General features: G+C 43.2%; 1 protein-coding gene across 2 annotated transcripts in view; it reads left to right on the top strand.

Annotated features, from left to right (window-relative positions):
* The window catches only part of SCHIP1 (schwannomin interacting protein 1), a 770,942-nt gene that overhangs the window by 243,296 nt on the left and 501,306 nt on the right, over positions 1-26,340 (top strand). For both annotated transcript variants that reach the window (XM_069727421.1, XM_069727420.1), the window contains 2 exons: positions 12,994-13,058; positions 17,679-17,759. In XM_069727421.1, the coding sequence (XP_069583522.1) occupies positions 12,994-13,058; positions 17,679-17,759 (146 nt within the window). The remainder of the gene's footprint in view (positions 1-12,993; positions 13,059-17,678; positions 17,760-26,340) is intronic.

Here is a 26,340-nt window from a genome sequence, read left to right as displayed (position 1 = left end):
ATGTACTTCATGTCATTTTGTTGGCAGATGTGAACATTTTGACATTATCCAGCATCACTACATCTTTTTTACCACATGAACCCTCTCATAACAGAAGCACAACTAATCAGCTTATGTGTGCACTCCAACATAGCTAGCTTCATAAATTTAGCTGCAATTGAGCTCTAATCAATACTTCATGCTCAATGGTGCAAAACTGAAATTAGTATAGATTTTCTGACTGCTGCACATTTAAATTATTCAAACATTTACTGCCCGTTGTTGTAGTTTTCTTATTACAGTCTCAATAAATAATGTCACTTCATGTATAAATGAATGATGTCATCTCAAGGAATGTCAGAAGTTATTTGCTGATCAGATGCTCTCTGTCTTGAGGTTACTGAGCTTTCATGAAGTGCAAGACATGAGCAACGTGCCATAAATAGTCAAAATCAGCAATAAACTGGATAACTCTATGTATAATATCAAACTAAAAGTACCAACAACTGATTTTATTGCTAACATTTTGTCATATTTACATAATTGCGACTTATTGTGTAATAATGATGGACTTTTTTTTTTGTTGCTGGTGTCCTTAGATAGCTCTTTGGTCTTGGCCATGGTAGAGAGGTTGAAGTGTGATTCAGTGTGCGAACAGATGTCTTTTATACAGGTAACGAGTTCAAACAAGTGCAATTAATCCAGGTAATGAGTGCAGAGTAGGAGGGCTGCTCCCTTCTCCTTCCTTGTCAGCTGCTGCCTGGGGTACAATCACACAAGTGCATTCATGGGCTCTGTGCTTAGGGGGCGCGCGTGCTCCCCCTTCTCCCTTCTTAATGCACGCTGTCCTAAAGTGTCCTCAGTCAATAGCTGGGAGACACTTATTATTTAAGGCAAGTCCACCTGCATGGATGTGCCTGTGCAACGTTGTTAGTCTGTTCCCAAACACGCGTGCTAGTTCTCAGGTCCCAGTCTGCTAGTTCCCGCTAGTGTCTGTCCATTCCTAAACTCCTTGCCAGTACTTGCCTTGTGAATCTGTATGATAGCCAGACCCACCTGCACCTGCCCCGTCAGCACTTGCCGTGCCAGTCTGTACATCATCTGGATCCGCTTGCGCCTGTTGTGCCACTCTGTACATCAGCCAGATCTGCCAAAACTTGCTGTGCCAATCTGTATATCAGCCGCACCCGCTGGCATTTGCCGTGCCAATCTGTATATCAGCTGGACCCACCTGCACATGCCGTGCCAGTCTGTATATCTGCCAGACATGCCTGTGGCATGCCCCACGGGCTGGGATACTCGGTTCCGGGTCCGGTACTTAAAGGGGATGTCACGGTGGTGACCCGGCCGTTGCCCTGGGCACCAACGTTAGAAGGAAAGGTCTTTAAAGGAATAAAGTTTATGTTTGTGACGCCACCTGTGGTATTCGGTCAGTGGGGACCGACACTGCTTTTAGGGGTCTGCTGGGGTGATGTTATGGCAGCTAGATAGCATATCTTCCCACAGGTGAAGTATATCCCCAGGGCTCCTGGTGTGTAGATGTTGGTATGGTGAGAGGCGCAGAGAAGAACGAGGAAACAGGATTGCAGTCTCTTTACCTTGTTTACTGCTGGTTTCAGCAGCCACAGTCCAGGGCACCAGATCACAGGGCAGGCAGAGACGTCTGGGCAGTCCAGAGACAAGCAAGTTCCCCTGGGTAAGTCAGGTGGGAGCCTACCACTCTGCGCTTTCTGTCTCTAAATCCCTGCTGCCACTAAGTGTCTCAACAAGGTCTTTAATCGTTCTGCTGTCCCAGGGCAGGTACCTGTATGGCAGGTAGCTCGAACCATAGGTTCTGGGGTCCGTTCTTGGTGACTCCGGGCTCCTAAGTGTTGCTGTGCCACAGGTAATTGTGGGCAAAGTTTTGGTAATACAATGCCCTCTGGTTCTGCTCTGTGTCGTAGAGTCCACGTGAGCCTCGGGCTCCCGGTTCCCGGCTCCTTGCGCTTAAGCCCTTCAGAGGCCTGCTCGTGACCTCTTGGGTCTCTCACTTTTCTCTGTGCTCCACTCCTGTCTGTACTTGCACACAGACTCCTACTCCAAACTGAGCTCGCTCCACCTCCAAACCCGGATCTTTATTGAGGGAAGCTGCCCTAAAACAGGGTTTTGAGCTCCCCCTCCTGCCATGGAATTGGAAGGTGTTGTGTATGTATAAACCTACCAAAGGAAATCCCACTTGTCTCTGGACATAGCACTACCCCCCGCGAGAGGAAGGCAGCACTACTGTGGTACCCGAACTCCTGGGGTGCCACACCTGCACCTGCTGTGCCAGTCTATTTATCTGCCGGACCCGCCTGTACCTGCTGTGCCAGTCTGTATATCAGTTGAACCGGCCTGCACCTGCTGTGCAAGTCTTTATATCAGCCAGACCTGCCTGCACCAGCCATGCCAGTCTGTTTATCAACCGAATCCACCAGCACTTGCCGTGACAACCTGTGTTTCAGCCGTAGCAGTCCGTTCCTGTGTGTGCCTGCCTGCAATAGCTGTCTTCTCCTCCCGGACCGTTCCATGTACTTTTCCCTTGGGGGCCAGCTGCCATACGTCCATGGTCTGTCCTGAAATTGCCCCTGGTGCACAGGTTTGGCACATAGATCTTTATTTTAAGCACACTTATTAATATCTTCTCTGCAGCAAACGCTGCTGCAGGGAAGATATGAATCACGGCTTCAGCACCAGTGAGGGGGACAGCGCTTAATGTAGCGCTGTCTCCTGCACGGCACACGGACTGCACACGGACAACGTCCGTGTGCGGTACGTGTTTTACACGGACCCATTGACTTTAATGGGTCCGTGTAATACGTGCGCTCCCACGAACACTGACATGTCTCCGTGTTTGGCACACGGAGACACGGTCCGCAAAAAATCAGTGACATCTGAACAGATGCATTGATTTTTATGTGTCTACGTGTGTCAGTGGCTCCGGTACGTGAGGAAACTGTCACCTCACGTACCGGAGCCACTGGCGTGTGAAACCGGCCTTAGAGGCGAGTTTTTAGGCGAGTAGGTAAGAGATGGGCGGGACACCAACTCACCATATCGCCACCTCAAGAGTGTGGATGGGGAAATAAATGTCCAGACTATTTTTTTTTCTTTGGTCTGTGTTGTGTAGAGGAAAGCAAGCCCTTGGCTAATACTCCTGTGGGAGCTGCCATATGTGTTGGCCCAGAAGTGTTGGGCAGGACTGCTTATGAACTCTTTATTTCCTTTTGAGCCAGAAAGACTGTTTTTCTGTAACCATTTTGGGGTTTATGATACAGTAAACCACCCAGAGATGGTAACCCACATGTACCTGTGTCTACCTCGAGGAGCAACTAAGTGAGACGACCTGCCACAATGGGAAAACTTGCAAAACTGGCAGTGCATCAAATACTTATATTCCCCACTGTATATACCAGGAAGGGGCCAAGGATGGGGGACAAATATAAAAAGAATGAACCTAGGATGGGGGCATATATGCCAGTGTGAGGGACCTATATAAAAGGAAGGAACTCAGAATGGGGGCATATATGCCCGGATTTGGACATATTTAAAAGGAAGGAAATTAGGACGTGAGGCATATAAAGTAAGCCAGGATGGGGGACATATATGAAAGAAAGGAACCCAGGATGGTGAGATAAATTCCAGGAAGGGGCACAGATTGGTGGACATATATATTTGAAAAGGGCTCAGGATAGGGGACATATATACCAGGAAGGGAACCAGGATGGGGGACATACATAAAGGGAAGGAAGCCTGTGCATTTTTTTTTTGCATGCATTTTTATGTTTTTTTGATGCTGTGGTTTTTGTCTCTGTTTGGTGTTCCATACTTTAAATAAAGCTGTCTTATGTTTCATACTTCCTGGTATTTGGCTTTCAGAAAACTTTATTGATATACCAGTGTGCAGATTACCTGTGTTTTTTACATGTTTCCATTGTGGAAACGCACTAAAAAAGTATGTGCATTTTTTACCCACTGATCTAATGCAAGCCTATGGGCAAAATCTGCACATAAATCGCAGCATACCCGCAAGAGAAATTGACATTTTGTGGATTTAAAACACGCACCCTTTTTTTTCTCTATCAAGACGATTGCTGCCGGATTGATGCCGGATTGCTATGCCAGCTTCAAGCCTCCCATGGAGGCTATTGAAGCATGGCAAAAGTAAAAAAAAGCTTTAAAAAATATGAAAAAAAATAAAAAAATATAAAAGTTTAAATCACCACCCTTACGCCCCATTCAAAATATAACAATTTAACAAAAAAATCAAACCTACACATATTTGGTATCGCCGCATTCAGAATCGCTCGATCCATCAATAAAAAAATGATGAATCTTATCGCTGAACGGCGTAGGGAGAAAAAAATTTGAAGCTCCAGAATTACGTTTTTTTGGTCGCGGCAACATTGCATTAAAATGCAATACCGAGCGATCAAAAGATCGTATCTGCACAAAAATGGTATTAATATAAATGTCAGCTCTCACCCAACCCCAGATCACAAAAATGGTGACGCTGCGGGTATCGGAAAATTGCGCAATTTTTTTTTTTTAGTAAAGTTTGGAATTTTTTTTTAGCATTAAGTGAACCTAGCAAAAAAGCCAAACAAAAAACAAGTGTGAATTGCAGTTTTTTTGCAATTTCACCGCACTTGGAATTTTTTTCCCATTTTCTAGTACATGACATGCTAAAACCAATGACACTGTTCAAAAGTACAACTAATCCCACAAAAAATAAGCCCTCACATGGCCATATTGATGGAAAAATAAAAAAGTTATGGCTCTGGGAAGGAGGGGAGCAAAAAACAAAAACGTAAAACCGAAAAAGCTGGGGTCATGAAGGGGTTAACGGTACTTATTTACTTATTCCTAATCGCCGCTTTTTAATGGTGCTGAAAAATATAGTTTATAGTATAGTGCCCCCCAGCGTCAGAAAATCTTCAGGGTGTCAGCTACCCTGGACAACATGATCAGGGACGGTTTTTACAGTCCCCTGTAACAGCAACCACAAAAAAATAGTCAAGTTTAAAATTATGTTCTCTCTCCTCTGATATGATCTAAAATATCAGAAAAGAGGGAAATGGTGTTAGGGTTGCAGTTAGAATTGGGGGTTTTCAAAAGTAAAAAAAAAAATGACAATATTAAAAAATGATGACAATAGTGTTGAGTGCAAGTGGTCTCTACTCAAGTTTGCATCGAGTGTTCTGGTATTCATGGAATATTGCAGATCCCCGCATGATTTTTGGGGTGTCTAACAGCTGTGAAACATGTGGGCTGGACAGGAGCATGTCACTCGAGCACCCGTGTTATTCGGCGTATACCCGAGCACCCGATGCAAATTGGAGTAGTGAGCACTTGCGCTGAACACTAATGATGACATTTTCAATATGACAATCTAATGTTATCAAATTCTGTGTCGTACCGGTGGGTTCAAAATGCTCACTATACCCCTGGATAAATTCTTTGAGGGGTCTAGTTTCCAAAATGGGATCAAAAAGTGCTCCTTCCCTTTCTGAGTCCTGCCATGAGCCCAAACAGTAGGTTTCCCCCACAAATGGGGTACCAGGAGAAATTGCACAACGCATTTTGTGGTCCATTTTCTCTTGTTACCCTTGTGAAAATAAAAAAGTTAGGGTCTAAAATAATTTTTTTGCGAAAAAAGTTACATTTATTCCTTCCACATTGCTTCAGTTCTCGGGAAGCAACTGAAGGGTTAATAAACTTCTTGAATGTTGTTTTGAACACCTTGCAAGGTATAGTTTTCAGAATGGTGTCACTTTTCAGTATTCTTTGTTATATAGACCTCGAAAAGCCACTTCCTATGTAATGTGTGTGCCTGAAAAATGGTTTTGTAAATTCTGTTGGAAAAAGTAGAAATCACTGGTCAACTTTTAACCCGTATAACTGCCTAACAAACCCAAAAAAAAAGTTTCCAAATTTGTGCTGATGTAATGTAAACATGTGGTAAATGTTATTTTTTACAATATTTTGTGTGACATAACCCTCTGATTTAAAGGGAACCTGTCACCTGAATTTGGCGGGACTGGTTTTGGGTCATATGGGCGGAGTTTTCGGGTGTTTGATTCACCCTTTCCTTACCCGCTGGCTGCATGCTGGCCGAAATATTGGATTGAAGTTCATTCTCTGTCCTCCATAGTACATGCCTGCACAAGGCAAGATTGCTTTGCGCAGGCGTGTACTATGGAGGACAGAGAATGAACTTCAATCCAATATTGCAGCCAGCATGCAGCCAGCGGGTAAGGAAAGGGTGAATCAAACACCCGAAAACTCCGCCCATATGACCCAAAACCAGTCCCGCCAAATTCAGGTGACAGAGTCCCTTTAAGGGCACAAAAATTAATATTTTAAAAAGTTGCTAATTTTTTAACATTTTTGCCAAATTTTAATTTCTTTCAGAATTGTAAAATTTGACTATGTCATTAAGGTCAAAATTGGCTCGTTCAGCAAAGATTAAAATGAACATAATGCACATCAATGTCAAAGCGGCATTACTATGTACATGTTTTGTCTTGTGTTACTTTAAATGGCTTCAGGATTCAGAAACCCTGAAGCAATTATAAGCCGTGACATACTCATTCTTCAGGCGGCTTTTACTCAGAAGGCACCTGCTCTCTGTATTCTGTATTCTAGAGTAAAAAATATCAGAAGCCGAGCAGCTGCACGAGCGGCAGCAAAGTCACCGACAAAACTGCTGAAGGAAAAATTCCACTGTTTTCCTGAAGAGACTTTGCCTTGGAAAACTTAGCGGTTGCACTGTCATGTAGGAGATGCCTTGTGCACATACATAACCTTACTTAAATGCAGAATACTCTCCTAGGAGACAGTTCAATATGAAAACTTTGATTATTTTTTAATGTGCAAAGAGACTAAGGCTATGTCTTCACATTCAGAATTCCCTGCGGTTTGGATGCAGCGGATACCCTGCTCCGCCCAAAGTGCCGCCCCCTGTTGTACACGCGGTGATTCCACATGTGTTCATTGAACACATGTGGAATCACCGCATCGTATTCATAAACTGGGTTATTTATCTTGCAGAGATGGAGATGGACATGGAGATGGACATGCTGCGGTCAGTAAAGACACGCCGCATGTCCGGTTACGCAGGGCCGCCGGATGCGGCCCTGCATGCACAGTGGAGATGGGTTTTCATAAAATCTTCTCCACTATGCTGTAACATCTGGACGCTGCAGATTGGATGCTGCGGCTGTACACAGTGTCCAATCCGCAGCAAATCTTGAAGGTTTCCTGACCGTGGAAACATAGCCTAATAGCATAATCTTCAAAATCAAACCAGAAAGAACATAAAAAAACCTTATTATTAAAACATAATTCTACATTTCTGTAATTCATGTGTTTGGATTTGCCACGGTGATACATAAAACAGCAAGCATATCACATACAAACGTTCTTGATCAACGGTGCTGTTTATACTAACTTGCATGCAGCTGTTTACATATCTTAACCAATGTCTTCTGTGATTATTAGGCTTCTTGGTTCATCTAAGCCCTGATGGCCTTATAGATTAATACACTAGGAAACAGGACAAGGCTACTGCAAGGGATTATTTCTGCAATGGCATTAGTCAGGCTTGTTCCAATATTGACATGACCAACGTTCTTCTTAATGAGAAGTATTGCCTTACCTTCGATAACTAAATTGTGGCACAATTTTTTGAGGCCACAAAAAGTGAGCGTTCCGCAGACAATTCTGAAAATGTGGAAGTAAACAATCATACTGGCGATCATTCATCCCTGTATATTTTGAAAACACATGGTTGCAAGTATAACAGGTGCTAGTCGACCGGCTGTTTGGTTGATCAGCACTTAATGCTGAATATTCCTTTAAACAATATTGAAAAATGTGAGCTGCTAATATATTCAGGTGCATTTTACAGCTTTTCAATAGAAGTGAGTGGCAAATGTATTCATATCTAATGGTAAACTTTTGTAAATAGTTACGTAGTACACATTTGGCTCTGTCTGAATACAAAAAAACTATTGCCGAGAGTCAAAGTGTTTTGCCAAGTTTTCTAGAATAAAAAACTTAAAATACTGGTATATAATTGTACAACTGGAATGCGAATTTTGGTGTTTTTACACTAGTTCCACCAACTTCACCTGAAATTGATTAAAATTTATGCCACTTTAGTGGCACATCCTATGCCAGAAATGTACTCCACTCCCTGGCTGGAGTAGCATTTCTGGCAGAGGTGTACAGCTGTTGCAAGATGCAAGAGGCCGCCACCTCTTAATGAATATGGCTCATCTTACTCCACGGGTGGTGTCATTATGACTGCGTGCAAAATGCCAGATTTAATGAATTGGGACCATTATGTCACATGGATGTTTTTGGAGAAGCCTGTTATGCTATGCATGCATTCATTTATTTAAGTGTAGGTGTCAAGCTTTAAAAAAAATTAACTGGTTATCCTAGAAATGTCTAATATGGGACTCACGGTTAGTTTCTCATTTGCGGTTTATTCAGTGGATACAGCATAATAAATGTCTGTGATGAGGGTTGCTCCATTAATATAAATTTAAATAATGCATTACAGGTTAGTTAATCAGCACAAAATAACTGTTCAAACCAAGCTCAGGCTCTTAAAACCGCCTTCTAGCAGCCAAACAGTTCAATGCATTCCATTTACCTCTGCCCTGTCTTCTTTGATAGACAGCTCTGGATTTACAGATAGATGGAAAAAAAATAGGGGCTGTTGAGGTAGCCCCTTCCAAGGAGAGCTAATTTGGGTGGAGATACAAACGATCTCCTATCTGCCATTATTGGTTCAAATTAAAATGAAATAAAATAAACACAATGCATCGGAGGCAAGAAATTACACACAGCCAGTGTCTGTCAGTGTACAGTTATTGTCTGATTCTCAGATTCCCAGTCACAAGTCTTTATCACAACCACAGAGATAAGGAAAGTGAGAATGGCTTCTTACATTACATAAAGGTACCGTCACACTAAGCGACGCTGCAGCGATACCGACAACGATGTCGATCGCTGCAGCATCGCTGTTTGGTTGCTGGAGAGCTGTCACACAGACAACTCTCCAGCGACCAACGATCCCGAAGTCCCCGGGTAACCAGGGTAAACATTGGGTTACTAAACGCAGGGCCGCGCTTAGTAACCCGATGTTTACCCTGGTTACCGTTGTAAATGTAAAAAAACAAACACTACATACTTACATTCCCGGTGTCTGGTCATGTCCCTCGCCTTCAGCTTCCCACACTGACTGAGCGCCGGCCATAAAGTACAGCGGTGACGTCACCGCTGTGCCGTGCTTTACGGCTGGCCGGTGCTCACCAGTCAGTGCGGGTAGCTGACAGCGGGGGACATGACCAGACACCGGAATGTAAGTATGTAGTGTTTGTTTTTTTACATTTACAATGGTAACCAGGGTAAACATCGGGTTACTAAGCGCGGCCCTGCGCTTAGTAACCCGATGTTTACCCTGGTTACCAGTGAAGACATCGCTGAGTCGGCGTCACACACGCCGATTCAGCGATGTCAGCGGGAAGTCCAGCGACAAAATAAAGTGCTGGACTTTCCCCAGCGACCAACGATCTCCCAGCAGGGGCCTGATCGTTGGTCGCTGTCACACATAACGATTTCATTAACGATATCGTTGCTACGTCACAAAAAGCAACGATATCGTTAACGATATCGTTATGTGTGACGGTACATTTAGGTAAGAGAGTAGATATTTAAGTTGGGAAAAACAAAATCGTATATTACGGATTCTGTCAAAATTCCTTTCTCACTGGTTCTACCCAGTGTACTATACTTTCAGAAACAAAAAGGAATGTTTAACGCACAGACATCTCTATATCAGAGACAACACCCTGTGTTATTGCTTTTAAAAATAACACTGATAAAGCCAATACTAAAATTCTAAATTATCAAAGTGTTCAAATAATAAAGCAAAGTATAAATATTTACCATAACAGGAAAGGTGCCCTTATCTACTCACACACACTGATGGTGCCCTAGAGTGTCTGTGTTGGTTTAAACAGTCATTTTTTGCTGGCGTATTGCCTTTAAGTAGAAATATAGAAATGGCAAAAGGTTGGACAGCACTCCCAGTATTAAATGGCTAATGTGTACATGGTCCCTGGTGGACTTAGACCCATGTATCAACCTAAATATGGATTCAAACAGAACATTGGAAGCAGCACTCCAAAAGAAAATTTCATAAACTATATTTCAAATCCAACATGCAATGTTTCACCTATATGTTGGCCTTCGTCAAGCATAATATTACATAGTAACATAGTTAGCAAGGACGAAAAAAGACTTTTTTCCATCCAGTTCAGTCTATATTCCATCAGAATTAATCCCCAGATCTACGTCCTTCTAAATAACCTAATAACTGTATGATACAATATTGTTATGCTCCAGGGAGACATCCAGGCCTCTCTTGAACCCCTCGACTGAGTTCGCCATCACCACCTCCTCAGGCAAGGAATTCCAAATTTTCAGTGCTGCCCGTGGTTTAGCCAGCATCATCCTCTGTCATTTTTCCTTTAAGGCCTCTCCTCAAAAGTAAATCAGGATTATGCTGCCGTCACACGTTCAGTATTTGGTCAGTATTTTACATCAGTATCTGTAAGCAAAAACCAGGAGTGGAGCAATTAGAGGAAAAGTATAATAGAAACATATGCACCACTTCTGGATTTATCACCCACTCCTGGTTTTGGCTTACAGATACTGATGTAAAATACTGACCAAATACTGCTAGTGTGACGGCAGCCTTACAAATTACCTGAGACTATAGCCTGGGTGTGTGTTAGGAGTCGAGTTTCCTCTGCTGCACAGGGGGAATCTCGATCCGTGTCTGCTGCGGTCTCCCATTCTGCATTGGCCGCAGTGGAGCCTGCTCAGCGAAGACGTTGCTCCCAGCGTCTCACTGAGACTGGTACGGTGCAAAGGGTTACTACTGCCTCTCTAGGCTCAGCTATTGTACCCTGCACTGATCTGCAGCGAGCAGGCTTTTCTGAGTCTAAGTCCTGCTTTGCACACACTGAGCATGCCCATGGCAAGATCTCTCAGAGTCAGTGGAGATCTAGGGTCACATGCTCAGGAAGGTCCTGAAGGTGCTAGGACTAAATCCTGCTTTGCTCACACTGAGCATGCCCAGGGCAAGATCTCTCAATGGAGATCCAGGGTCACATGCTCAGGTACTGCTGCAAATCCATTGGTCCTTCTTTGAAGGGTCCTGAACGTGCTGCAGCTATATAAGCTTCGCATGACCGCACGGCCATGCGCTAGTATTCAATTGTTATCATGTGTGTTGATGAGTGCAAGTCGTTCCTTAAAAAACCCATCCCTTGTGTATGACTGTTCGCGTAAGGTGTATGGCTGCAATCTAGCGCCCGGCTGAACTCACAGCTTTAACACACGAAGCAGCGTCTACTGCTGTGACCGCCAGTGCAGCGCCGTGCGCTATTAGAGCGCTTACCTTTCCCAAGTCTGGGTGGTTAGTGGCGTCCGCTAGTGTGGCACAGCATGCACTTCTGTGCATAATAGTTACGCTGATACCCCAATTGTGGTGTCGATCGCAAGAGTTCTACACTAACTCTAATCCTGTCTCCTGGGATAGAGTTCTGTGGTTCCTTGCTTGCGCCCTCTGTGCGGTACCGCGACCCTGTGACTTAACAGGGATCGCTTCCTTCACACAGGGTGAAGTTAACCCGTGTGTGTAATCACATTGTACCGCCATATAGTGCCGCCATTCACTTAGCAGCAGGTTCTTTCCTGGCGAACGCAACAATCTTACCTAATAAATATATTCGGTGCGTTCCGCCAACCCTAACAGTGTGAATCTAGTCTTAGACCAAAAAAGAATCTAATTTCCTTTTTCTCTATTTAGAAAAATAGATACCAATAGATAACAACCCAAAGAGATTGGTAACTTTGATAAATGCTTATGCTTACTATTTACCATGCTCCTAGGATTTGTCCAGCCTCAAGAACTTGGTACAATATAATACTGGCTCTGGAGTGCAAATAAATTATGTCTGTGCAAAGTCGACCTAAGAATCGGCTGCATTTATAAAAATTATTCTTTTTTTTATAACTAGATGTTTTCTGAGTGGCTTTTGCCTGAGGTTGTTAGAACACAATGCAAAAAAAAAAACTCCCCTGAATTGTTTTATAAACTCTGGAGTTCATTGATGGATGGTTACTATGAAAATTCAAAGGCAAGAAGGGATTGCATATAATAATGAAAATAATTGGAGACCATATCCTTCCCCTTTAAGCAAAAATTGCACAGAATAAAGCAAAAGCAATATTTTTTCTGATTCTGCTTCATTAAAATCTACAAAATATTCATGCCTCAAGCACTCCCGAGTTCAAAAAGGCACCATTTATCTTTCTATGGCTGCCAGTCATATCCCATTGTCACTCAGATGTTCTGAAAGGACTCAGAATATCTTGATGTACTCAGGCATTTTAATATGAAAAGAATAATTTGAATGGTGCAAGGAAAAATCCACTTGTCAGACGTCGCTGTGTCTGAATCCTGCTCCAGCTCTTTATTGAATCGCAAATGGATTAGCCACAAAGACAAATGTAAGGAGAATGGGGTTAAGGAGCAATTAAAGGAAAGCCGATCTAGATGAGTTTATCTGTCATAATTCCACAGATAACAGTCAAAGGATAGATATGATAAAGTCATTAATTCTGTGGTGGCACTGAATGGGTTATTGAGAGAAGGCAAAGCTACAAATTAGCTATTGACAAGGTCAGTCCTAGGAAATAATCAACATTGATATGTATCTCCGCTTGTCTGTCAAGCTTATTGGCAGGCAGATCCAGTTTCCATATATTTCTCAGTATGCTTTCTCTTCTGCAAGCTTAAAATGTATACATTATTTTTCAGATCTAAAATAAAGGTCAATTCCTAGGCTGAGATTTGCATAAAATGCTAATGAGCATACCCTAGACATCCATTGTTTTCTTTTCTTCCAGGAAGAAGTCGGAAGGCTTCAGCACTCCTTTGAGAAAATTCATGACGGAGCCTGTTTTGTAGAAAGGTGAATTTATTCTCTATTTATCAACAATAAAGACTGGTTCAGAGATGTTAACGTCATTAAAGCTATTAAAGCTTTGATCAGATACCCAGGGCCGGTTTTAGGCAAAGTGGGGCCCTAGGCAAAGTTTAAAATGGGGCCCCAAATGCTAACATAGTGCACATCATGCAGAAGCATTTCGGTTGTACTTAAATGCACTGATCTCAGGCCGCTAATCGAGTGTGATCGACAATACTGAAGTCGTTGGACGCTTGTTTCCCGGCCTCTTTCCACCATCTGAGAAAGAATGAAGGGGACAGAACCATCACTAATAGATCACTAACAGATCACCATACAGTATCATGTTATCAGCAGCACATCTACAGTTTACACCGGCGATGTGCTGCTGAGAACAAGGATTTTTATTCCAGCATAAACAATCCAATCACCCAATGAATATGCTGCATTTTGCTTGTTTAGTATAATACACCCCCATAGTCCTCCATATAATATAATGTGCCCCATAGTCCTCCATATAGTATTATACACTTCCCGTAGTCCTCCATATAGTATACAGCACAGCCAACAGTGGTATACAGCAGAGCCCCCAGTAGTATACAGCAGAGCCCACAGCAGTATACAGCACTGCCCACAGTGGTATACAGCAGAGCCCACAGTAGTATACAGCAGAGCCCACAGTAGTATACAGCAGAGCCCACAGTGGTATACAGCAGAGCCCACAGTGGTATACAGCAGAGCCCACAGTAGTATACAGCAGAGCCCACAGCGGTATACAGCAGAGCCCACAGTGGTATACAGCAGAGCCCACAGTGGTATACAGCAGAGCTCCCAGTAGTATAGAGCAGAGCCCACAGTAGTATACAGCAGAGCCCACAGTAGCATACAGCAGAGCCCACAGTGGTATACAGCAGAGCCCACAGTGGTATACAGCAGAGCCCACAGTAGTATACAGCAGAGCCCCCAGTAGTATACAGCAGAGCCCACAGTAGTATACAGCAGAGCCCCCAGTAGTATACAGCACTGCCCACAGTAGTATATAACACAGCCCACAGTAGTATACAGCAGAGCCCCCAGTAGTATACAGCAGAGCCCCCAGTAGTATACAGCAGAGCCCCCAGTACTAGTATACAGCAGAGCCCCCAGTAGTATACAGCAGAGCCCCCAGTAGTATACAGCACTGCCCACAGTAGTATATAACACAGCCCACAGTAGTATACCGCAGAGCCCACAGTAGTATACAGCAGAGCCCACAGTAGTATACAGCAGAGCCCCCAGTAGTATACAGCAGAGCCCCCAGTAGTATACAGCACTGCCCACAGTAGTATACAGCAGAGCCCCCAGTAGTATACAGCAGAGCCCCCAGTAGTATACAGCAGAGCCCCCAGTAGTATACACAGGGCCGGCGTTAGGGGCAGGCAGACCAGGCAGCTGCCTGGGGCCCCCACTCCCCCAGGGGCCCCCAGCTAGCGGCAAGTCACGCAGCCGCTATGGGGCCCCTGTGAGGCAGGGGGGCCCGCCTGCCGCCAGCGCCGACTCCCCCGCCGCATTGAACTATACCGGCGTCTGCCGGTACAGTTCAAAGCAATGATGGAGGAGAGAGTGTCACCTGACGCTCCCTCTCCCATCATTCCCCGCTCTGCCTCTGACACAGCGCGCCGAGTCATCGCGTACTCACTGTGTCCCAGGCAGTGCCGCCGACACAGGAGCAGGAAGCAGCGCGGGCTCGGGGAGAGGTGAGGAGCTTGTGTTTTTTTTGTTGTTTTTTTCTGGTCTGTGCGGCCATTCTCGGGAGGAGAGAGGCGGGGAAGGAAAGGGGATATGTGAGCTGTGCTGTATACTCAGGGCCGGTTTTAGGCAAAGTGGGGCCCTAGGCAAAGTTTAAAATGGGGCCCCAAATGCTAACATATTGCACATTACACAAAAGCATTTCGGTTGTATTTACATGCGCTGAGTTTAGGCCGCTAAATGAGTTTGATCGACAATACTGAAGTTGTTCAACGCTTGTTTCCCGGCCTCTTTCCGCCGTCTGAGAAAGAATGATGGGACAGAACGATCACTAATCGATCACTAGCAGATCACCATACAGTATCATGTTATCAGCAGCACATCTACAGTTTACACCAGCGATGTGCTGCTGAGAACAAGGATTTTTGTTCTGGCAAAAACAATCTGAATATGCAACATTTTACTTGTTTAGTAAAACACACCCCATAGTCCTCCATATATTATAATGTGCACCACAGTCATCCATATAGTATAATACACTCTCTATAGTCCTCCATATATTAAAATACACTGCTCAGTCCTCCACATAGTATAATACACTCCTCATAGTCCTCCATATAGCATAATACACTCCTCATAGTGCTCCATATAGTATAATGCACCGCCATAGTCATCCATGTAGTACAATTCACTTCCTATAGTATAATGCACCCCATAGTTCTTCATATAGTATAACGTATTCCCGATAGTCCTCGATATAGTATAATGCAGCCCACATACAGTATAATGCAGCCACCACCCCACAGAGTATAATGCAGCCACCCCAGAGTATAATGCAGCCACCTCAGAGTATAATGCAGCCACCCCAGAGTATAATGTAACCCCCCATAGAATATAATGCAGCCCCCTCATAGTTTAATGCAGCCCCTCATAGAGTATGATGCAATCACCCCTCATAGAATATAAATATAATACAGCCCCCCATAGAATATAATGTAGCCCCGAATAGAATAGAATATAGCCCACCTCCCCATAGATTATAATGCAGCCCCATCAAAGAGTATGATGCAATCATCCCTCATAAAATCTAACACAGCCCCCCACAGAATATAATACAGTCCACCTCCCCACAATATATAATGTAGCCCCCATAGAATATAATGCAGCCCCCCATAGTATATAAGACAGCCTCCCCCATAGAATATAATATACCCCCCATAGTATATAACACAGCCACATAGTATATAACATGGCCTCCCCCATAGAATATAATATGCCCCCCATAGTATATATCAAAGCCCGCATAGTATAAAGCACAAGCCGCATAGTATATAGCACAGCCTGCATAATATAGCACAGCCTGCATAATATAGCACAGCCCGCGTAGTAGTATACAGCACAGCCTGCGTAGTAACATAGTAACATAGTTATTAAGGTTGAAGGAAGACTTTAAGTCCATCTAGTTCAACCCATAGCCTAACCTAACATGCCCCAACATGTTGATCCAGAGGAAGGCAAAAAAAAACCATGTGGCAAATAGTAAGCTCCACTTTGGGGAAAAAAATTCCTTCCCGACTCCACATACGGCAATCAGACTAGTTCTCTGGATCAACGCCCTATCAAGGAATCTAGTATATATACCCTGCAACATTATACTTTTCAAGAAAGGTATCCAATCCCCTCTTAAATTTAAGTAATGAATCACTCATTACAACATCATACGGCAGAGAGTTCCATAGTCTCACTGCTCTTACAGTAAAGAACCCGCGTCTGTTATTATGCCTAAACCTTCTTTCCTCCAGACGTAGAGGATGCCCCCTTGTCTCTGTCTCAGGCCTATGATTAAAAAGATCATCAGAAAGGTCTTTGTACTGTCCCCTCATATATTTAGTAGTATACAGCACAGCCCGCGTAGTAGTATACAGCACAGCCCGCGTAGTAGTAGTATGCAGCACAGCCCGCATAGTAGTATACAGCACAGCCTGCATAGTAGTATACAGCATAGCCCACATAGTAGTATACAGCACAGCTCGCGTAGTAATATACAGCACAGCCTGCGTAGTAGTATACAGCACAGCCTGCGTAGTAGTATACAGCACAGCCCGCGTAGTAGTATACAGCACAGTCCACACAGTAGTATATAAAGCACAGCCAACACAGTAGTATATACAGCACAGCCAACACAGTAGTATATACAGCACAGCCAACACAGTAGTATTTACAGCACAGCCCACATAGTAGTATATACAGCACAGCCCACACAGTAGTATATATAGCATAGCCGACACAACTGTAACTGAGGCAATGACAGACTAGCACAGCCCACATCTCATCTCTCTTCCCCCCCCCCCGAGAATTGCCCCACAGTCCAGTAAAAAAAAAAATACTCTCCTCACCTCTCCTCTTGCCCACGCTGCTCCCTGCACCTGTCTCGGCGGCTGCAGTCTGCCCGGGACACAGCAGATGCGCGATGATATGACATCATCACGCACCCGCAGTGTCAGAGGCAGAGCGGGGAATGATGAGAGAGGGATCGTCAGCAGACGCTCTCTCCTCCATCATTGCATTGAACTGTATCGGCGTCATAGACGCCGGTATAGTTGAATGCGGCAGTGGCGGCACTGGCGGGGGGGGGGAAGAGTGCAGCGGCCCACTACTAGCACTGGCCCTTCTGGCATTTGCCAGAAGTGCCCGATGGCCAGTCCGGCCCTGGGCAAGATTGATGTACAGTCGGTTCAGGAAACGGTTCACCGTCCGCAGCTAAAAATCACAAGGTGCTAATATTGAATTATTTATTTTTTCCAAGTTGTCTGCAGTAAATAGTATGTTTGTTATTTTGGATTATTTTGCATTGTGACTATAAGAGTTTAATTATAACTATACAATATGTCTTTATAGTCATCAGGAGGACATGGATGTGGATAATAATACTGAAAAATACCGTAGCTGTCAGCAGCCTCTGGAAACCAAAGTGAAAATGTAAGTAAAATCTGTTGTTTCTGAACTACTTCCAGATGGTACTAATGCCAGTTGGCACCATGGCATGCAATGACCTGAAAGCTTCTCTTTAATAAGCTACTGATCCTTAGAAAAAGAGTGTTGCAAAAAAAGAACACTGGGATTCGTACAACTTGAAAGTTACTTTATTCTCTATATATAATATGGAAAATAGAGCACAATATGAAGATACTAAGAAAAAAATGTCACTCTTCATCCTGTCACTCCTTTTCCTTAGATTGTAGACTGCAATGGACATCCAGTCTTGCATTAATTAGGTCATTTTTTTTTCATCTGCTTCAAATGTACTAGATTGTGTTAATAGAAATATAAGGCATCGACAGAGTCAATGGAGTCAGTATAGAACACAGTTTCTCCCTATGTTCCATGTGACTAAATATACAAGATAGGCTCAGACTGGCCCAAGGGGTAACAGATGAATTCTCCGGTGGGCCACCCACATGAGAATTGTTTGGCACAACACACTGGATACACTGTACACAGACATCAACAGCATACAGCTTCTCATTTATTTAACAAATTAACCATTTTATTATTTTATGGAAACATAATTCCAAAATTACATAACAAGAAACCACATAGTATCCTCTATCCCTGGCCAATAATATTTGCATCTAGCTGAAAAGTAGGCCCCCAGAATAAATGTTGCTAAACGGCCTTTGGTATCCTAGTCCGACACTGATAAAAGATACAATATGTGATATCCATGATATATCACAGACCTTTTTACTCTATTTGTGAAAGTGGGAATTAGTTAACTATATAATTGGAAACAGAGCTAAATGATATTATTCTAGACCCAGTGTTCCCCAACTCTAGTCCAAAAGAGCCATCAACAGGTCATGTTTTCAAGATTTCCTTAGTATTGCCCAGGTGATGGAATTATGGCTTGTGCAGATGATGCAGTTATCTCCTGGGCAATACCAAGGAAATCCCGATAACATGATCTGCTCTTGGCTCTTGAGGACTGGAGTTGGGAACACTGCTCTAGACTGTCACTTTATCTTTGTCTGTTTTGTAAATTCCTCTGCTAGATTGTTCAAAAAAATTGTTAATCACATGTTCTTCTACAGATATGTCTATCAACTTCAGAAATATATCTAGTAATCTAGGTAATGAGTGTCAATGAAGGTGTTTTATTAGCTTCAGAAATATGGAAAAAATGCCCTTCTTCAGATACCCATTACATTTCTTGTTTAGTCTTTGAAATGCTGCTAGGACTGTCCATTGGAAGCAAGGCAGAAAGATCTACTTCATTCACATTCTTGTCATGTATTTGTTCACATGATTGCTTCCAGATCCACAGACCTAACTTTTTCTGAAAAATAAAATCAAGTAGAGTAGTTCTTATGCACATAAATGTGTATTTATTTTTTATCAAGGAGGACGATATTTACCGCAAGAGAAATTGACATGTTTTCAATTTAAAAAAAAAATGCCTCAGGTCAGTTTACACAGCATAAAGAAAAACTCAGTGGATTTCCTGATGCCAGCAAAGTGAATGAGAATCATGAAGTCTCATGTACTCTCATGTCTTTCAGTGTTTTTTCTTCACATTTCACCCATACTATGGAGTGAGTAAAAATCTGCAACAAAGTTGCATGTAAAAAAATCGGCATAAATGTGCGTATTTTACGCTGCATTTTTCCTGCTGAGAGATACACAAATTGTGCAGAAATTTCTGCAATAAGTACTTAAAGGGAATCTGTCAGCAGGCTCTTGCTATGTAATCTGAAGACAGCATGAGGTAGGGGTTAAAGTGTAGAGTTCAGCTATGCCTCTTTTATCAAGCTCCAAGGTTGTATTTGCTTACAATGATTGTTTTAGCACCAGTAGCTTATCATTGCTGTGACTATCTGGTCTTATAAGCCCTGGTCCGACACCCCCTCCTGTGATAGACAGCTCACTGTCTATGGACATTGTATATACAGTATTTACAGAGCCTGGTGTGGGCGGGGTTAGCTTTCTCAGCTCTCCTCCATTGCCTAATCTAAAAGCTCTGATTGTGTCAGAACAGGTAAAGTCAGTAAGCAAAGTGATACATCATTGGATTCAGCTTCCCTTTGCCTACATTAGGCTTCACTCAGATAAGGTAGCAAAAACCTGATGACAGATTTCCTTTAATGTGTTCATAAACCCTTAATGGGGAGCTTTCACTTGAAAAAAAACGCTATTAACCTGCAGATATGGGCTTAATCTGCATGTTAATAGCGTTTTGAACCTGCCCGGCGCCGATGTTTAGACCCCGCTGCTCGAAAGAAATTACTTTTTTTTTTCTGTAGTTTCTGTAGCATTTTGTGTATTAGTCACAGTGGTGGCGCCCGTGCGTGTTTAGTCACTGCTCTGTGCAAAGAGAGCGGTGGCTGTAACCACGCCCTCAACACTGTGTTGGCACTGGTCAGGTTAACCTACAAATTAACATCATATCTGCAGGTTAATAGCATTTTTTCACCTGACTGGTTCCCTTTAAAAAGTGACTAAACTTTAGTTTTGATTTTTTCATAATTATCAGGCACTTAATTTGCCTGCAGATCGGTGGTGGTCGAGGTCTTGACAACCCCACTGATGGCAAAAAAGACCCCTAGCAAATGCATAGCTTAGCGGACATGAGTGCATAGCTTCTGTTTCAGAAGGCATACAGTCTGGAGTATGGAATCAGGAAAACGCATAGGATTCATAGCAGAGGTAAAGTGCCTGCTAAATAGTAAAAATCAAGAAGAAAGTTTTGCTATTCTTTAACCCCTTCACTCCAAAGCATGTTTTCATCTTCCCGACCAGGCCAATTTTTTTCAATTCTGACCACTGTCATTTTATAAGGTCATAACCCTGGAATTCTTCAATGGATCCTACTGATTCTGAGATAGTTTTTTGTGACATATTGTACTTTATGATAGTGGTAAAATGTATTTGATATACCTTATTTATTTGTGAAAAAAAATTGAAATTTGGTGAACATTTTGAAATTTTCAAAATTTTAATTTTTATGCCCTTAAATCAGACAGTTACTTCACATAAAACAGTTAATAAATAACATTTCCACATGTATACTTTACACCAACACAATTTTTTAAACATAATTTTTTTTGTTAGGAAATTATAAGGGTTAAAAGTTGACCAGCGATTTCTCAGTTTTACATTTACAAAACCATTTTTAGGGACCACATCACATTTGAAGTTACTTTGAGGGACCCACATAACAGAAAATACTCAAAAGTGACACCATTCTAAAAACTGCACCCTTGAGAAATTTATTAACCCTTAGGTGCTTCACAGAAATTAATGGAATGTAGAAGGGAAAAATAAACATTTACATTTGTTTCACAAAAATTTTCCTTGAGACCCTTTTTTTTTTTAACTTTCACAAGGGTAACAGGAGAAAATGGACAATACAAATTATTGTGCAATTTCTCTTGAGCATGCCGATATCACATATGTGAGGGAAAACCCCTGTTTGGGCACACGGCTGGACTTGGAATGGAAGGAGCGCCATTTGACTTTTTGAATGTAAAAATTGCTGACATAATTATCAGACGCTATGACGTGTTTGGAGAGCCCCTAATGTGCCTTAACAGCGGAAACCTACCACAAGTGACACCATTTTGGAAACTAGACCCCTCAGGGATCTTATCTAGATGTGTATTGAGCATCTTGAATCCCCACGTGCTTCACAGACGTTTATAACGTTAAGCTGTGAAAATAAAAAAAATCATATTTTTCCCACAAAAATGTTTTTAGCTCTAAACTTTGCATTTTCATAAAGGTAACAGGAGAAAGTGGACCCCAAAATATGTTGTGCAATTTTTCTTGAGTTCAACAATACTCCATATGTGGTCAAAAACTACTTTTGAGGCACAGTGCAAAGCTCAGAAGGGAAAGAGTGCCATACTGAGGTGCAGATTGCGCTGCACTGGTTTGAGGGTGCCATGTCAAATTGGCAGAGCCCCTGAGGTGCCAGAACAGCAGAACCCTTCATAAGTGACTCCATTTTACAAACTACACCTCTCAATGAATTCCATCTAGGGGTGCAGTGATCATATTGACAACAGAGATGTGTCACAGAATTTTACACCATTGGGCAGTGAAGAAAAAATAAATTACATTTTTACCACCAAGATTGTGTATTAGTCCCAAATTTTACATTTTCATACTGTGTAATGGGTAAAAATGGGACAAAAATTTGTCTCACAATTTCTGCTGAATGTAGAAATACCCTATGTATGGTTATACAGTATTGCTTAGCCACACGGCGAGATTTGTGAGGATCATAACGCCTCCTGGAGCACAGATTTTCATAGAATAGTTTGCAGACGCTGTATACAGAGCCCCTAAGTGCCAGAAAAGCAGAATCCCCCCTCAAGTGACCACATTTTTGGAAATTACATGTCTGTGGGAATTTATCTACAGGTGTATTGACAATTTTGACTCCATGGGTGTTTTCCAGAAACAAGCAATAGTGGATGTTGTTGAGTGACAATTGCAAACTGCCATTGTAGTGAACAATGTGTTGAAATGACCAGTACGTTGTAGTGACCAGTACATTATGCCCAGCTCATTTTTTCTGGAAACACGCACCCATAGATTAGGTGGGCTCTAATCACTACAAAAATGCCAATCATGTGGGCACTCAATGTGGTTAAGACACACTAGGGGCTCAGAAGGGAGGGGGGCATTTGGATTTGTGAGCGCAGAATTTGCTGAAGCGAGGAGCCATTTAGCTTTTCCAGAGCCTTTGTGCTACCAATAACGTGGAAGCCCCCTGTTGTGAATTCTGTGGCTCAATTCACTCCTGTGGTCACAAGTGGTACTGCAGCCTCTGAGCTTCCTCCCTCAGGTGTTCTGGTGAGCTTGTTAACTGCTTCATTACTTAACTCCGCCTGATGCTGCTATCCTTGCTCCTTGTCAATGTTTCAGTGTTGGATCTGAGCTTCTCCTGATTGTTCCTGTGACCTGCTGCTCTGTATAGCTAAGTGCTTTTGCTTTTTTGTTGCTTTTTTTCTGTCCAGCTTGTCTTTTGTTTTGCTGGAAGCTCTGAGACGCAGAGGGTGTACCGCCGTGCCGTTAGTTCGGCACGGTGGGTTTTTTTTTGCCCCCTTTGCGTGGTTTTGCTTTAGGGTTTTTTGTAGACTGCAAAGTTCGCTTTGCTGTCCTCGCTCTGTCCTGGAATATCGGGCCCCACTTTGCTGAGTCTATTTCATCCCTGCGTTTTGTCTTTTCATCTTGCTCGCGGTCGTTATGTGTGGGGGGCTGCCTTTTCCTTTGGGGAATTTCTCTGGGGCAGGTCAGGCCTATTTTTCTATCTTCGGGCTGGCTAGTTTCTTGGGCTGTGCCGAGTTGCCTAGGTAGTTGTTAGGCGCAATCCACAGCCGCTTTTAGTTGTGTTTAGGATAGGATCAGGTGTGCAGTCTACAGAGTTTCCACGTCTCAGAGCTCGTTCTTGTATTTTTGGGTATTTGTCAGATCACTGTGTGCGCTCTGATCGCTAAGCACACTGTGTTTCTGGATTGCCTTCATTACACCTGTCTTTAGCAAACATAACAGTACAAGGAGCCAAAACTAATGATTCTCAATAGAGGGAAAGAAAAAGTTCTGACATCATTTTTTTTTTTTTTTTTCTGCTCTGTGTTCATTTTTTTTTTTTTCCCCTAGACATTTGGGTGATTCTGGACACAGGTGTGGACATGGATATTCAGGGTCTGTGCTCTTCAATGGATAATCTCGTTATAAATGTACAAAAAATTCAAGATACTATTGATCAGAAATCTATGTTAGAACCAAGAATTCCTATTCCTGATTTGTTTTTTGGAGATAGAACTAAGTTTCTAAGTTTCAAAAATAATTGTAAGCTATTTCTGGCCTTGAAACCTCATTCTTCTGGTAATCCTATTCAACAGGTTTTGATTATTATTTCTTTTTTGCGCGGCGACCCTCAAGACTGGGCATTTTCTCTTGCGCCAGGAGACCCTGCATTGAGTAGTGTCGATGCGTTTTTCCTGGCGCTCGGATTGCTGTACGATGAGCCTAATTCAGTGGATCAGGCTGAGAAAAATTTGCTGGCTTTGTGCCAGGGTCAGGATGATATAGAAGTATATTGTCAGAAATTTAGGAAATGGTCAGTACTCACTCAGTGGAATGAATCTGCGCTGGCAGCTTTGTTCAGAAAGGGTCTCTCTGAGGCTCTTAAGGATGTCATGGTGGGATTTCCTATGCCTGCTGGTTTGAATGAGTCTTTGTCTTTGGCCATTCAGATCGGTCGACGCTTGCGCGAGCGTAAATCTGTGCACCATTTGGCGGTACTGCCTGAGGTTAAACCTGAGCCTATGCAGTGCGATAGGACTATGACTAGAGTTGAACGGCAGGAATACAGACGTCTGAATGGTCTGTGTTTCTACTGTGGTGATTCCACTCATGCTATTTCTGATTGTCCTAAGCGCACTAAGCGGTCCGCTAGGTCTGCCGTCATTGGTACTGTACAGTCCAAATTCCTTCTGTCCATTACCTTGATATGCTCTTTGTCGTCGTTTTCTGTCATGGCGTTTGTGGATTCAGGCGCTGCCCTGAATCTGATGGATTTGGATTATGCTAAACGTTGTGGGTTTTTCTTGGAGCCTTTGCGGTGTCCTATTCCATTGAGAGGAATTGATGCTACACCTTTGGCCAAGAATAAACCTCAATACTGGGCCCAGCTGACCATGTGCATGGCTCCTGCACATCAGGAAGTTATTCGCTTTCTGGTGTTGCATAATCTGCATGATGTGGTCGTGTTGGGGTTGCCATGGCTACAAACCCATAATCCAGTATTGGATTGGAATTCCATGTCGGTATCCAGCTGGGGTTGTCAGGGGGTACATGGTGATGTTCCATTTTTGTCGATTTCGTCATCCACCCCTTCTGAGGTCCCAGAGTTCTTGTCTGATTATCAGGATGTATTTGAAGAGCCCAAGTCCGATGCTCTACCTCCGCATAGGGATTGTGATTGTGCTATCAATTTGATTCCTGGTAGTAAATTCCCTAAAGGTCGATTATTTAATTTATCCGTGCCCGAACACGCCGCTATGCGCAGTTATGTGAAGGAATCCCTGGAGAAGGGACATATTCGCCCATCGTCATCACCACTGGGAGCAGGGTTCTTCTTTGTAGCCAAGAAGGATGGTTCGCTGAGACCGTGTATTGATTACCGCCTTCTTAATAAGATCACTGTTAAATTTCAGTATCCCTTGCCATTGTTATCTGACTTGTTTGCTCGGATTAAGGGGGCTAGTTGGTTCACTAAGATAGATCTTCGTGGTGCGTATAATCTGGTGAGAATCAGGCAAGGAGATGAATGGAAAACTGCATTCAATACGCCCGAGGGTCATTTTGAGTATCTAGTGATGCCGTTCGGACTTGCCAATGCTCCATCTGTGTTTCAGTCTTTTATGCATGACATCTTCCGTGAGTATCTGGATAAATTCCTGATTGTTTACTTGGATGACATTTTGATCTTCTCAGATGATTGGGAGTCTCATGTGAAGCAGGTCAGAATGGTTTTTCAGGTCCTGCGTGCTAACTCTTTGTTTGTGAAGGGATCAAAGTGTCTCTTCGGTGTGCAGAAAGTTTCATTTTTGGGGTTCATCTTTACCCCTTCTACTATCGAGATGGATACAGTTAAGGTCCAAGCCATCCAGGATTGGATTCAGCCGACATCTCTGAAAAGTCTGCAAAAGTTCCTGGGCTTTGCTAATTTTTATCGTCGCTTCATCTGTAATTTTTCTAGCATTGCCAAACCATTGACCGATTTGACCAAGAAGGGTGCTGATTTGGTTAATTGGTCTTCTGCTGCTGTGGAAGCTTTTCAGGAGTTGAAGCGTCGTTTTTGTTCTGCCCCTGTGTTGTGTCAGCCAGATGTTTCTCTTCCGTTCCAGGTCGAGGTTGATGCTTCTGAGATTGGAGCAGGGGCGGTTTTGTCACAGAGAGGTTCTGATTGCTCAGTGATGAAACCATGTGCTTTCTTTTCCAGGAAGTTTTCGCCCGCTGAGCGTAATTATGATGTGGGCAATCGAGAGTTGCTGGCCATGAAGTGGGCATTCGAGGAGTGGCGTCATTGGCTTGAAGGAGCTAAGCATCGCGTGGTGGTATTGACTGATCATAAGAACTTGACTTATCTCGAGTCTGCCAAGCGCTTGAATCCTAGACAGGCCCGTTGGTCGTTATTTTTTGCCCGCTTCGACTTTGTGATTTCGTACCTTCCGGGCTCTAAAAATGTGAAGGCGGATGCTCTGTCTAGGAGTTTTGTGCCCGACTCTCCGGGTTTATCTGAGCCAGCGGGTATCCTCAAGGAAGGAGTCATTGTGTCTGCCATCTCCCCTGATTTGCGGCGGGTGCTGCAAAAATTTCAGGCGAATAAACCTGATCGTTGTCCAGCAGAGAAACTGTTCGTCCCTGATAGGTGGACTAATAAACTTATCTCTGAACTTCATTGTTCGGTGTTGGCTGGTCATCCTGGAATCTTTGGTACCAGAGAGTTAGTGGCTAGATCCTTCTGGTGGCCATCTCTGTCACGGGA

Source organism: Ranitomeya imitator, chromosome 5 (assembly GCF_032444005.1).
Source record: "Ranitomeya imitator isolate aRanImi1 chromosome 5, aRanImi1.pri, whole genome shotgun sequence".
NCBI lineage: Eukaryota > Metazoa > Chordata > Amphibia > Anura > Dendrobatidae > Ranitomeya > Ranitomeya imitator.
Note: the sequence above shows the minus strand (reverse complement) of the source record. Positions and strands in the feature narration are given on the sequence as shown.